The 15,618-nt window shown below is 39.8% G+C and overlaps 1 protein-coding gene across 1 annotated transcript in view; it reads right to left on the bottom strand.

Annotated features, from left to right (window-relative positions):
- Positions 1 to 6,804: 6,804 nt before the first annotated feature.
- The window catches only part of GRIN2A (glutamate ionotropic receptor NMDA type subunit 2A), a 189,892-nt gene continuing 181,078 nt past the window's right edge, over positions 6,805 to 15,618 (bottom strand). The window contains exon 14 of the mRNA XM_059484215.1: positions 6,805 to 13,804. Within this exon, the coding sequence (XP_059340198.1) occupies positions 13,789 to 13,804 (16 nt within the window). The 3' untranslated portion in view covers positions 6,805 to 13,788. The remainder of the gene's footprint in view (positions 13,805 to 15,618) is intronic.

Below are 15,618 nucleotides of genomic sequence, written 5' to 3'. Positions count from 1 at the left end.
TGCTCCATCCCATCCCCAACACTGTCACTCTCTCACTCTGCCTCTTTCTGCACTGGCAGACAAGGCTCAATAGCAAATACAGCCTCTTACTCACTGTTTCAGTTCTCCTCAAGCAGAGTTTCTGCTGGGCATTTCTTCCCTTTGAAACTGCCATTTAATACTTTCTTTTCTGCCAGTGGAAGGACCCTTGTGCCAATACACTGAGTTACCCAGTGGCTCTGTCCCCCCTGCCACTTTAACAAAGGGCTCTGTGGACAGATGTGGTGGGGTGTGGGCACAGGCTGTGCAGAGAAGGCAATTAAAAGACATCACAATTTTAAAATAGGACTGTCACCATCTTATATCCACAAAGAGATCTTTAGTTTGATTGGCGGACCATTAAAATGCAGGCCCTTAATTAAGATGCAACTCTAGTGCAAAGATCATTTTTGGAATACAAATCAGCTCTTCTGATTAAATCTCCAAAACCATTACTACATTGCTTCTCTTTTTATAACATATCTCATTAAAAAAATATTTTGACCACTCTTGTAATAGTTCAAATTCTTTCATTAAGTCCTCTTTTCTGACATTTTTCACATGTTGGAGTTCTTGAGGGGAAACAAGCTGCTTTCTTCAGAAGGCTTTTCCTTTGTGCCCCTTGTAAGGAGGACAGAACAATAGCATTCAGGACAGCTGTTCTGCACTCCACACAACCAACCAGCCAGCAAAAACAGTGAAAAATTAAGCCAAAAAAGGAAACACTTTCATATTCATTACTCCCTGAGGGCACTACTGCGAGTTCACAGGGGTCATACGAACAGCAAATGTCACAAGTGTGTCCACTGAAAATACCATGTGGAAAAGTCTTTAAAAACATGATCTAACAACATAACTTATATAAGGTTAAAAGAAAAAGAAGTTTCTGTGTAAGCTCAGGACAAAGCATCCCACAAAGGTCAAAAAACCCAGCATTTTCCTTGAGTTGATATTAATTTCATGTCCACAGCTTTAAAAGCAGTACTTTGTGTGCTCACACTGCAAATGTGTCTCCACAGCATGGAGAGCAACATGGTGTCAGTCCTGTCAAGGATTTATAGCTTGCCTTGCAGGTAATTGTGGAATAAGACTATTTTGGAGGCTTACCTTCATTGTTACACTTCATCCTGAATGTTGGTGGCTCAGTGACACTCTCTGCTTGTTTACACCTCCCTGTTCTTTGGGCTTCTGGTGACTAAGGGACAGATGTGGTGAAGTTATGCCAACAGACTGCAGGTTAGGAGAAAAATTAATTATTTTAGTGCTAGTAACTATTTTATTGCTGCAAAGCCAGAGTCTCTGCCAAGACTTTAGTGCCTGCTCCATATGAGATACTGGCAAGAGACACTATACAAACTGAAGGGGCTCACAAGATCCCACGACATGGTAACGCCAGGCCAGCATTAGAAACCACCCTGAGATTCCCAGTCCAGCAATCTGCTTTGATCCCTACCAAGAATGAAGCAGGACTTTCACAAAATCCCATTCCAAGCAGGCTCAAGGTTTTCCATCTTCTCCAGGACATGGCAATCACACAGCACAGGCTGTCCTCAGTGCATGGGGGCTCTTTGGCACACACTGGCAGGGCTTCTCTGGCCTTAATGACCACTGAGTCATCCATCACCCCAAAAATCATTCATATTTTTGCTGCTAAAATCAGCAAATAAGAGTCTGTGATCAGAGCATTGCAGTCGTGCTAGAGAGGAGTTGAGGGGCTGTTTGTTTAAACCATGCACACTCATGCACAAGTGTGTGCACACAAACACCCAGCACTGAAACAGCAGCAGCCCTGACTTGGTAACAGCCCCATGCCCCCTCTGCTCAAGCCCTGCAGTGCCTGCTGAAGACCAAGAATCCAGAACCAAGTTTTCCCTGGACTACACCAGCACAATGAAGCCAGTGGGAACACTTTGCAATTAGAGGGATGGTAATTGGTCTTTGTGCACATCAGCACAGCTGTTCGTGCACGGGCTGCCGAGCCACAGCCACTGCTGGCACAGGGCTAAGAGTCTGCAGTTCCCTGCAGCTCATTTGCCCTTAATTCCTCTTGTGCTGCCTATGTAAATAACTACCTCTCAACTTTCCATCTAAAATCATGGGCTTCTGTTGCTCCATCATTGAGTCTTTACAGTTATAGAAATATAAAATTATTATGGTTGGAAAAATCCTCCAAGATCATCGAGTCCAGCTGTTAAACCAATGTGAAGCTGTAGCCCACAGACAGCAAGGGGGTACAAGCATCACACTGCAGATAACATCACATCCTACTTCCCCCCCAGCCTCAGGAGGAAGAAAGGTTTCCAGAGAAATACACAGAACCAGGGAATACACAGATGTGAGCAACGAGCTGGCAGCTCTGGTTCTTAAACACTCGAATGTACCCACCCACTGCACTGAGAAATATGTAAAATACCATGATTAAATAGGGCTATTTTCACCATTGCCTCAAGTTCTCTCTATAAAACTGCTTCTGCTACCGGCATCCAGCTCCCTAAAGAAATAAATTTGTGATTTATTTAGATTGCAGAGTGAAAGAATTGAAGACACATGCCATTTTCTCAAGGTATCAATATTTAATACCTTCTTGATCACCTAAACTGTGGGTTTTTCATTATCTGACTTCAAAGCATTTCATGGTCTAACCCAGTAACATCACATTATATAATCGACCTTTTTTAAATGCTAAACATTATTTCAGAAAGTCCTCAGTGCACAGGATGCAGTTTCACAACATGCAGGCATTCAGGTGTGTAAATCTGTCCAGCACCCCTTGCAAGACACAACTCATACCCAAGCCCTGGTCTGCAAATGTTCTGGTATTTCTTTGCTATTCCAAGCTCAACAAATTTGAAGGATGTCTGAAATGGCCTGTCAGACTCAAATATTTAAGGGGAAAAAGTATGTTAGTGCTTAGAAATGTCATAAAAACAAACATATGCAAGGAGAAATAGTTCAACCTATCCAAATGTTTTGAGTGCAAAACCAACATCTGGAAAAGAAGGTTATGGATGCCATTATGCTCTGAATACTGAAATCATCTCATTGCAGAGTGGCAGTTGATAAATGAACAAAATGTTAGTTTTTATAAAGACAGGAATAGAAAAGAACATGGAGATTATAATGCTTGTAACACACAGAAATGTGCTGACCATGCAGGTGCAGCTCACACTTCCACAATCTAACAGGGACAGAAATAAAGAAAACTGCTAGGAGTAGATGGAAGGAATGGGAAATAAGAAGGAAGGTGATAAGATCACAGCTGTTTTGTTCAGAGAAGTACAAATATAATTAAGGTCACATTGGCTGCTCCCATTTGCTGAGACAATAGTGCATCCATGGAAAAGAACAGCAGTGGGTTTAAAGGTGAGGGAAAGAGGTCCTGAATAGCATTTCAGCATTTCAAATTAAAGAAAAAATCTAAATGGCCTAACAATTTGAGATTTGATGTTTCATTAAAATGAATTATTTTCTTGGGTTGTTAACAGCTACTGCTAGAAGTTCTTACTTCTAGCAGTATATTCATATTCAAAGAGATTTACACAATTTTTTTGCAGGATACTTTGAGTTGTCCAGTCCTATTTGAAAGTCTCCCCCATAGCAAAAACCCTCAGCATCATCCCCACCCCTATTTTTAAACATAAGCTTTTAGCACATTTACGTATAAAATAAAAAGGGTAACAGGAATTAACATGCTCTGCAGCTTTTGAAGCCCATATTGGGAAACACTCACTGTGGCCAAATCAATGCAACAGCAGTTTTGTTCTTAGAGGAAAATCAGCTATTCTTGTCATCCTCACTCCTACTACTTTTATCTTCTCCAAGGTATAGAAATGGTTCTTCTTTTATAACTGCAGAAAAGGGACTTGAAGGCATTTCAGCTACCAGGAGAATTATGCAATTTACCACATTTTCTGGGAAAGAGGAGGGTAAAATCAGTATTGTTCTATTGTGATAACACTGAGGAACCTTTTTCTTAAGTTGGCAAACCTCTTAACTGATAAAACTACACCATCTCAGGAACTGGAGGAAAATCCAGCCAAGGTCTCCGCTTTCCCTTGAGCACAAAGAAATGCCTGTTATGGTTCCTACTCAATTTGCTTTTCCCCATGCAGGATGGAAGGAGACAGCTGCTCACATCCAAGCCTCTGAAATGCCAAACAGCTTCAGTCCCCAAAGTAATTAGCAGAACTGCACAATTTTATAACGAGAGGGCCTGAGACTTTCAAACCTGGTTAATATTGTATTTTGTGTCTCTGGAGTTTTGTGTTCAGATTTTTTGCTTTTTGTATCTTTCATAGCTCTTTACAGACAGTGTAAATGTTATGCAGTTATGGACTATGAAAGGGTTCAATGATCTCATGAGTTGGGTCACATCTAACTAGTAAGCTGAGGTCTACTCTAAAAACACCATTTGCTTTAGCAGTGCCAATAGTTTTTTAAGGATTATTGCTATTAAATTACACCTGGAGCTGCATGGAGACCCCTGGAAAATGTCTTTGACCTCGCAGTAACCTTGTCTACACAATGCTAATCACCATTATATTCTGTATTAGCATCCCCTATTGCCTACTGCAAAGCTGAGAAACCTCCATGCGTTAAAATCATTACTGCCATAGCTGAGGAAAATCACTGTTTACATTATAAATACACATTATTTTTAAAAATATTTGAGCATGTTGATTTGAACAGAATGCAGTCAATATCTGCAATGATCATCCTCTGTAAGCTAACTAGTGGCAAACAAATAAATAGTCAGTAAACAACACACAAACACAACCCCATCCTTCCTCCCACCTGAAAACTTCTTTGGGAACATCTAGAGAGAAAACACAGAAAGCAGTGCAGAGACCCTTGTTCAGCTTGTGAAACTTCCCTTTTCCAGTGGAAAACAGGGCCAGGCTGCTGCACATGGGGAGGTGCCTGCTGAAGTGAGAGAAGCACAGCGTGACAGAGAATCATAAGATAGATCAATAATGCAATTTGTGGAAGCCATGGTTTGGTTTTTGTACTGCAACAAATCTGCAAGGGGAAGCTGATGCTGTTTGTAAACTGCTGGAAGAAGCAGAGAAACAAACAGCTAGAATGATCAGTTGGAAAATTCACCACAAGGAGGTTGAATTGTGTTTCTGTATATAGACATGAGCAGACTTCAGCAGTTGGCCTTGGAACAGCTGTTTTTGAGTCCAAATTACAGGGAAAAACTTGTGTTGGTACCGGGTGCATTGCTCAGTTCGCTGGGAATGCTGCTGGCAGTGCCATGCAGAATAAGCCATACTTAAAAAGCTTCCATTTCCCAGTCAACACTTAAACTTTATTTTTTTTTAGCAAGCAAAGTCTTAGAAGACTGGTAGTTGCCATAGACACATCAGCAAAGCCTCAAAAGAACGATCTGGGGGAATGTGACTGTCTTTGAACCCGATCCCAAAGGGAATCAAAGCTGAGGCTGAGCTGACTCAGAGACACACAGAGAGAATCAGCTCTGCTGGCAGGTAGAGCTGGGAGGAGCAGCCCTGATGCCAACACCAGCCTGGATACAAACACCATTATCACATAAAAACAAAGATTCAAGCTCAGATGATGATTCATAATGATTCAGTAACTGGGGCACATCTCATGTTGTTTCATGAAATGGAGATGTTTAGATACAAATAGGGCAGGGTCCCTTTGAAAGAATCTTCTAGCAGAAGAGCATAAACCCAGCAGGATTTACCTCATTAAAAACCTCATTAAGGACAGAAGTCCAAATTTATATCTCTCATATTATCCATGCAGTCATGTTCAACATGGGAACAAATAGACTGTTCTGCTGTGAGATATCCATAAGCACCTTTCACCCCATCATTATATTTACATCCAACATGTCCCTTTATCAAAAGGATACTTTGAGTTTTTATAACGACTTTCCTCCCATTGCCTCTAAGACCATTATTGTAATTGCCAAAGGTTTGCTTCTGCCCATTCTGTGGATTCAAAGGTTTTAATTAGCTGATGAGACATCAGGGAAAATGGGGTCCTACGGAACCACTTCAGAGCACAGTGTGAACCTCACTTCTTTAGCCCCCATGGCCAGGCAAATAGAACTAATTTTAAATGCACCACTAAAACCTCTATTTTGATTTATAATTTGATTAACCAGAACATGAGACAAGTCTGTGGGTACCAAGAGTCATAGCAGATGTGAGACTGCTGTTTTCTCACTGCTGTTTTCTCACCCCCTGCTTTGCTCTCCTCCATCCTCACCTGGCTGACTCCACAGCTCCAGCTCTCCTCAGGGGTGGCATCATTCCTGGCAGGACACCTCCTTCTCAGGCTGGATGCCACCTCCACAAGGGCCCAAAGAGCTCCTGCCTTTCAGTGGCCAAGATCTCCTCCTCCTGCAGGCCCACCGTGCCTCGTGCATCCGATGCCTCTCGGGATTTGGGAGGATTGGTGCCCCAGGGGAGGGTCTGTCCTTCACTGAGCTCCTCCTGCTCCCTCTGCTCAGGGAGCACCTCTCAAAGCACAATTCTCGCAACAAAGGGATTCTCCATAAGTTAATTGTCTCGATCCTCTTTGTGAATTAAATTAAATTGGGATCATCAAGCACACACTGTCAGCTTTAGCTTCAGGCATCTTCACCTTTAGATAATTTCTAACAGCAAAGGATGTCTCAAAACATGTGGCCGTTAGCACCCTTCAAATCACATCAATGGCTAAAGAAAAAACAAGTGTAAACCTTCTTCCTAGGTGATGCCTCATCTTGCCCCATTTAACGAGGAAGACAGACAAGAATGATAACATTGTTCCTTTTCATATTAATTGGCAGAAATTATCTTTATTAGAAAAATGAATTTTTCATATATTTACAATTTTTACATCATGTTATACTTGGCACATGTGTTCTTCCAAATAGTTATATACATTTCAGTACACACAGACATTCAAGTCCCCCATTCCCTTAATGTTTTTCTACATATTTAACAAAAAAAAAAAAAAAATTAACACAATACAATTTGTCAGACAACCATAATAATTATATATTTCTCTATCATAAAAAGTTTGAAGCAAACTTTTTTTTTTTTTTCTTTAAAGATATGTTTCAAAATATTTATACAGTATTAGCACTCAGTCATGCACTGGGTTAGAATATGGTCAGGGTGAACTGCAGTGAGACAGGATGTGAACACAGGAGAGAGGAGTGAGACCCCAGCTCCCCCACGCGCTCTGGGGCAGCTCCAGCCTCCCCCAGGTCTCTGGGAAGGGGCAGAGGCTGCAGGGGGAGCTGGGTGCTCGCGTGTCAGTGCCACACAGCAGCTGAAACTGCGTGTGCTCTAATTCATTTCACGTTGCTAAACCTAGCTAAAAGAACAGGCAGTAATTGGAATGTCAAAACTAGATTTTAAAACTTCCCTTTTCCCCCAAACCCTTTCTTTTGAAGAATCCATTAGATTGTGAATTTTATAATGGAATTCTGGATTCTCTAAAAACATAATTATTTTATAGTTGATTCCACTTCACCAATATTCTTTTATTTCTACTCTAACATCCTGAGTTGTTTTCCCAGATGTAAAGAGCTCTTCAAATCTCTACTATTCTTTGCCAGTAATCAGAAATTTGTGACTTACACTTTGGTTTGAAGTATGACGCTTTTGAGACTGCTACAGCAAATTGTACTAGGAAATAACAGAAGTGACAGGATTTTTATTTTACTGTGTATGGAATCGAATGGTTCCAAGATTTCTGGTAGAATTTTTTTTGGCATGCAAATTTCTCCTAGTGTATTGTAGGTTAGTGCTCCATGTAATCGATACAAACTATTACACCTGGAGTTCTTTTCTCCTATCAAAAAAAGAATATTCTAGTTTTCTTTGTTTAAAAAATCCTAAGTTAATATTGTGAATTCTTTTTCTCGGTTGCATTTCATTTTTCATAGTTCAACTGCAATTAACTTCTAATCAAACTCAAAACAACAATATATTACTTGAAACTGTTAATAAATTATTATAGAATCTTTGTCACAACTCTGGATTTCTGTCTTGCCCCTCATTCTCCCCAAAAAACTTTATACATATACATATTTATATATAGCTTATATATATACACATGTATATGTACAAAAACTGATCAAGACAACACATTAAATTGACATTATTCAAGTAAACAGGTAAAAAATGTTCTTCAAAGTGTAATTGGAGATTTTTAAAATATTTCTGGTGGGTATTGTTTAGCAGCACAGAAATATTAGTGTTTCATCTAAGCCCACAAATATCCTTAAACAGGATGAAAGGAAGCACAAAATACCCTTAAGGTTTAGTGTGAATTTGAATCTGATGAATTAAAATCAACATTATTAACTCACAGGTGAAGTGCTTGTGAGACCCTAGCATCTATGGATGCAAATTTTGTATAAAATGCAGTGATGGGTTAAGAATCAGTTAGGAGTTTGCCTAACACATTAATGAATTCTGTTTGTGCCTCCTGGTTTTAGCAGGGAAGGCACGAGATCCACTGTGCATGGGTGTGAGTGAGAAGACAGAGAGATCAGGCTGTTCATCGTTGGTGCAAAATGGATGTTCTGAAATGAGCAAGACTACTCCTAAATATTTTACCTGATATCAAGTATAAAGTGCTAACAGCTCTTACTGGAATTGCACTGGTTTCCTTCCTAGCTGTACACAATTTAACATGATGCAATTTCCAAACCTCTGCAACATGAGGTTTTAAAACATGGAGATTTTTAAAATCTGAGCGTGAACTGCATTTAGGATCTGCCCTCCCATCACTCCCTCAAACACCCCTATTTAAGTCAAAAGGTGTTTTTTCCACGTTTGTAACCCAAACCTAGACTAAGCAAAAATTTTCTTGAAACCAAGTTCTGCTCCAAAACATACTTGCAACGAGCAGTAAATAAAGTCTGACCCTACAGAATTTATTGTTTCTTGGTTAAGGTGGAAAATTTGGTAATAATACAACCTTCAAAAACAGCTCAATAATTACTTCTAACAAATGATTCCAAGGTATTTTTTTTAAGTTTTAGTTGAAGCAGTATAAATTTAGAAAAGAAGCCATTTCCACACTTATTCCTCAGTGGAAATCTCCACATCACCAGTACTAGCAAGCACAAAAGCCTGTGCATGGAGAGATGCGATTGTGCCTTACCCACCACTGCTAAATCCTGCCAGGCATGAAAAACCCATTTTGGAGCCTGCCCAGTCTGCATGGGAGAACACACTGGTGCACACTCCAGCTCCTCTTCCCTGGGGATTTCGTTCTGGAGGATCCTTCCTCAGCTACCTAAAGTAATAGATGACCAGATGTGGATCACATGAACTAACAGCGAGTTTAAGGTCAGTCTAAGTTCAGACTGAGTTTAAGATCAGTCACCCGGCCAACAGAGCCTCTCTGGCCAAGAATTTTAAACCAGCATGAAAAGCAATCCTTTTCCTATGGCTTGGTTATTACAGCAAGCATCAATTCCAGCTCTTTTGGACAGCAACTTTCTGAATGTTTCCATGTGTCCTAGCACAGAGCAGTCCTGACCCAAACCAGTCCTTTAGCCCCTTCTGTACCCAGCATCAAACACTACAATAAAAGCTGCTAGAGGATTTCTAGATGTGGGAGGTTTGGGAAGGAGAAAACCACTTAAAATAAAGCACTGCTGAGATGTGTCCCACAGCTTTGGGAGATTACTCACGCATGACTGCTTGGAAGGTGTATGCACGCACGCCTGTGTATACTGTATATATATTTAGGTTAACAAGTTTCAACTATTAATAAACAGCATCTTATGGTATTTGGTAATTAAAATATCAGGCTTGTGTCATTCAAAATAGTGCAACCTACATAGCAATATACAGGAAAATTACACACATTGTTCCTATTACCATTAATATACTTGTGCATATCAAGATAACAGGATACCCTTTTCCATAGGATTAACCATTTGCATATTTAATTGTATTCTTTGGCCCATTTTCCTGTGAAACCTCATACGAAAACGTAAAGACTTTGGCTTTAAAAGAAAAAGGAAACTCCCGCTTTTTCAGTTACTTTCAGAAACTTAAGTAGAATTCAAATTACTTTAGTTAAAAATTGTCATCTCCTCCAGAAACTGCAGACCTCTGTCACAAACCACCACCCCCCCCCCCCCCAAATAGTGTGGCTAACTGTGAGCCTCCAACTTATTTTTATTTTCACTTTTGAAGATCATTTACACTTGCATTGTTGCACAGCACATCCTCCAAAAGCGTCCTGGACTCCTCTAATCTGGTCCCAGCTGGGAACAAGGAAGGTCCCCGTCCCCAGGAGCGCAGAAAGGCAGAGCAGCCTCACCAGGGCCTTCCACTGCATCACTGAGTCCAAGTTCAGGGTTTGCAATGTGAGACAGAAGCCAAAATACATTCCCGAAAAGGTTTTTGCCATTAAATACCATTATTCAACGGGCTCAGGAGAAAACATTATCAGACAAAAAAATGCTGTAGTAATGAAGTAACACAAATCTCTTCAAAGCGGTTATTCTTATGTACTGCAATGCACAAAACAAATTTAAAAATGTAATCTCATAATGCATTTGCTGAGAAAAACATATCATTTCTTCTAATAGTACCAGAAGTGCAAAACAAGACATTCTCCATTAAAATTTCATGTCACTGTAAATATTACCATTTTCCCACATTAAAGCTTAGTACCATTTCTGAGAAGTGAGGAAACTTTCATCAATTCCCAGAAGCAAAGTACCATCTCACTTGGAACTTTACAGTGCACTGAATAAGTATCACAATATTTATTGGTATTTATTTTCACAGTTTTCTAACGTGCACAGAAATAGAATTTTTGAAATATATTAGTGAAAACAAATACTAATACAAAAGGGAAAGGACAAAACATCTAGTAGTATAACTGCTTATCACCACTACTTTTTAAGAGTTGGAGAGTCGAACCCATCTCTTTTAAATATGTAATACTATATTTAGTGTGGTTATCTATTAATAAAGGTATTGCATGACAATGTTACAGCATGGCTATATTCTCTACTAATTTAGCCTTGTTTCCAATACAGGTAAAGAATTAAGCAAAAGGAGTAAAAATTGTCATTTAAGCGCAAAACAACAAAAACCTGGTAAATAGTGAGGTAACTTATTTTTACTTATATTATTTCTGGTTTTTAAATTATAGATATGACAAAATCATCACAAAATCAGCAGTGGATTCTTACAGCTGTTAGAATGGCAGAAATATTTTTTTTAAAAAAGAACAGTTTAAACCATGGCAGATACATTCTGCAGTATGAAACAAAAAAGCTGATGATCCCACGAGGAGAACCAAGTGCATTTTCACTGCATTGCAGGGTGATGCACACCTGTATTCCTGGCTTCCAAAGCCACAGGACTTTGGAAGAGCACATATTTTCAGAGCGCATTCTCTGTACACAGGTCGAGAGAAGCAGGGGGAAAAAAAAGTTAAAGCTTGAGTGAGGGAAATAAATGAAGAGCTTATTTACAGAGAGTGCAGGAACCCTCCCCAGCAGGGCAGGGAGAAGCAGGGCAGGATTGCAGCTCCCTTGAGAGCACAAGCAGCCACGTCCCCTCTGACAGACACCGCTGCGACACGGGAATGGGGAGAGCAAGGGGCAGCTCCACAAGGACAGCGAGGAACTGGACAGAGCTTCACACCAGGGACAGGATGGGCACACAGACAGACACTCTGCATGACCAGAAACATGGAAGAGACAGCACAGTCCTGAGGCTACTCCCATTTAACCACAGCTTCACAGGTGACTCGAGCCTTTCTTCCATCACACCACTATCCTGTCTGTGCTTATACCCACATCACAAAGCTGTGATTAAACTGAGCTCCCTCAAATGCTGACATGCTGCCAGTACATTTAAATAAGACAGTACAGGTGAGTTTGGGCAGGGAAATGGCTTGTATCATAAGTCACATTTTGAAAGGCCTTTATGTTCTTTCAGAAGTTCCTTCAGTACTGCTAAGTTTGGAAGGCTCAGCTCTCAATAAAAAGGAAGTTTATATTAGCAAAAAAAAAGAAATCATTGCTGAGAAAATAATTTAAGTCTATCCCTGGAAAGCTGTTTTTATGTTGCAAACCAGACTGTCCTACTCAGGAAAGGTATCTGCTTTAAAAGGACTTTTGAGCTAAGATAGGACCAGAGCTGGGGGAGAAGGGAATGTATGACACTCATCTTGAAAGAAGCACAGAATGTGATGATTAACACTTGACACAATCTAGCCAAGCCACAGAATAGTTACTCTTTTATATTAAGTAGGAGAGGATTTTTTTTTCATAAAAGTTCTGTTTTCACTAGGTTTTATATATCAAATATCTTAAATGCAATGTAAAATAACAAAAAAAAAAAAATTTCCCCTCTTGAATTCTTCCTAAATCCAGGTAGATTCTCAGACCCTTAGATTTGTGACACAATTTCCATTCTACATTGATAAACCCAGCAAGGGAGGGAACAGTACCAAAACCTTCCCCATCTCTAAGGTGCAAATGGTACACTGCAGAAATATGAAAGCAGCAATTTATTACACAAGGATTAGATTCTGATACTTTTCACCCTTGCTGGGCAGTCACATGGTATAAAGCAAATTATCATCCCAACTATGCAGGGGGTATTGCAAACCCCAACAAAAACCCTATTTTCATGAGCACAGGAACCTATAACACCTCCAGGGCTGAACATGGTACTCACTGGCAGATTTTTGAGGCTGGGGGTAAATAGAGCATTGCTTTTCTAAGCCCACCTAACTGAGCTACATGAGTTAGGAGCCCATACTTTCTAAAAAGTCAACAGCGAGAGGTAATATATTTCTGGACACATCCCCCACATAAATGCTCCAGAGCCTTCAGTCCTCTGAACTTCCTTCCACAGGGAGCTTTCTTTCTCTTGCTTTCTCTCTCTCCCCACTGCTAACAGAGCTCAGCCTTCCAGCACAGAAACCCAAAGCTACTCTCACAGCTCTAGCCTTTGCTTCCTTTAAAACTATATAAAAATATTTGCTTTCATCAGGAAAAAAAACAAACAACCACACCTGATTTCTCTTGTGAGCCTTATTTCACCTCTTAAATGTTCCTGAAAGACCATAAAGAGACATGTATTTATGAGATGCTGCCAAAACACAGTGAGCTGGCGGTGATTTCATTTCTGTTTGTCTACAGCACTCTTTTTTTCCTAACCAAGCTTCTTAGATAGCAGAGTAATGAATTCTGAGCAAAAGCTGCAAAAACATTAAATTAAATTTTCCAGAAATGCAAAATCTCTTAATTTTCCCTTATTTTATCTTATATATTAAAATATCTTATTTCCATGCTTTTAAATTAGTGGGTGGCTACACTGTTCTAAGAAACACAAGCAGAACACAAAATCTATCTGAGAGAAAAAAGGAAAATTTACTGTGGTGAAAAGGGAAAGACAAAAACATGAAGAAATTCTACAATATCTTTAAAAGAGGAAAAAAAGCAAGAGGCAGGTATGTCTACATATCTGTTTTTACCTCCATGTACCTACTGCATTCCTCAGCAATTCAATATCCTGCCTCCACAAAAGGTGTCGTCCAGGAGCAGTGTAACACTACAGGACATGCTACCAAGAATGGCCCAAATCATTTACAGCCTGATTCAGTTCCAGCTGGAGTCACAGGAAATCGTGGTGATAGGAATGACCAACAAACTGCTAGAGCTGTAATCAGGAAAATGTAACAAGTCACCAGCACCATCCAGAAAGGTACAGAAAGGATGGCCACTTATGCAGGAAGATTCTTTTCTCCTCTTCAAGTATAGCAGCAGCTAGAGTGAGAGAGAGGGAAATACAGAAAGTCTTGATCTCGGTTTAATTGAAAGTCAGTGCAAATATATCAACAAAGCTCAGGCAAAACTCAGAATTCCACGCGCTCTAGGCTGAGCCTCACAAGCTGTGGCTTGTGGCTCTGTTGAAGATTTTTCTTCAACTTCTCAGCTGCTTCTTCTTTACACGAGCACATCTGCAAGCACACCGGTACTGCCCTCAGCCCTGCCTCAACTCTCCTTCCCCCTTCATCAACTCAGATTTATGCCAAGATCACAACAACGAAAGCATGCAGACTCTGACTCCCTCTACTTTCAGTATCTGGTGGGGTTTTTCCCTCTTTAAGGCAGCATCTTACATTTCCATGTGAACAACTGCTGTGCATGCAACATTATCAAGTCTTCCCTCAGTCTCGTTATTTTGGTTTAGGGCAGGTGGTTGTATTGCATATTGCAGGTAATAATAATAAATCTCTACAGTCACCAGAAATCTGCTCAAATCAGAAAAAGCAAACACTGCAATAAATTTTGTTGTAGCTAATTTGCTTGTACATTTCACAGAAAGATAAATCCACCTGGGTTGAGGATATTTACAAGTGAATCTCAAGAGAGAAAATGTAAATGGGAATTTTTCTTTCCCACAGCTTTCCATACAGTACTCGTATAAATATTGAATATAATGTGTGTCTGGTTAGATAGAGATGATGATACAAAAGACTTGGAGCAACCAACAAATACTTGAGAGCTTAATGATAATGTGAAAGACAAGAGCCACCACTGAGTTTTATGATTTACTGGGTAATATGCTCAGCAACTTCCATGGCAGGATTTGGCACGACATCAGCAAATATCATATCTGCTGATACACACTAGATAGTTCAAAATACTTTGGATTTTGGTTAATATACTATGATTTGGACTGGATATTAAAATTTGGCTGAAATATTTTTATTATAGTCATTACAACATTATGCCTTCAGTGCATTTGCCGTCCTGCAGACATAAGAGCAAAGCATAATTGTGTCTTAGGGAAAAGGTTTGGGTTCATGACAAGTGTTCATCCCACAAACATCCTAACCCCTTAGGTTAGCTCACACAACTCTTCCTAAGAAGTCTCTCTAAGGGTAGGTAAGGAACTTCTGTTTATAAAAACCCCCCAGTGAGGAATCAGAAAGCATCCCATGTGAATCAGGGCCAATAAGTATGACCAAATGTTGAATAAAGAATACCCAAAACAGAACCTGAACAGCATAGAGATACCCATAGATATGCTTTCTGATCATACTTATAATAAAGTATACGAGATTTTTGGAAGCTGGAAAGAGATTTGGAAGCCCAAATCTGATTACATTTCATTCCTTTAAAAATATCATCCTTCACCATCATGGTGAAGGTACAAATTCATTTGCAAATACCAAGAACTCATTCTGAACTTTGATAGCCAAAGTCAGTTTAAATCTGTTTAATAAAAAAAAATTCTGTAAACAAAATCAAGAAACTTTATTTTGACTATCCCTACACATCTCCCATCTATATTATCTCCCATTTGCACTCTGCTCTGCAGTATGCTGTTCTAAATTAAACACCTTGCATACTGCACCTCTGGCATGCAGATGCTTCAATTACAGCTGACAGGCACGATTCTGCTGAAAAGAGTTTCAGTTTAGAGAAAAGTTAGGATAATATTCACATTTTCCAATTCACAGTGGTAATGGTTTCCCTGCTCACCGTTCTTCAGTGAAATGGAGGGAATAATGCTTGAATAATCTAAATTTTGTCTACACAAAAATCCTAAAGCAATTCTCAGAGAAGCAGGA

Source organism: Ammospiza nelsoni, chromosome 17 (assembly GCF_027579445.1).
Source record: "Ammospiza nelsoni isolate bAmmNel1 chromosome 17, bAmmNel1.pri, whole genome shotgun sequence".
In the NCBI taxonomy this organism is placed as follows: domain Eukaryota; kingdom Metazoa; phylum Chordata; class Aves; order Passeriformes; family Passerellidae; genus Ammospiza; species Ammospiza nelsoni.
Note: the sequence above shows the minus strand (reverse complement) of the source record. Positions and strands in the feature narration are given on the sequence as shown.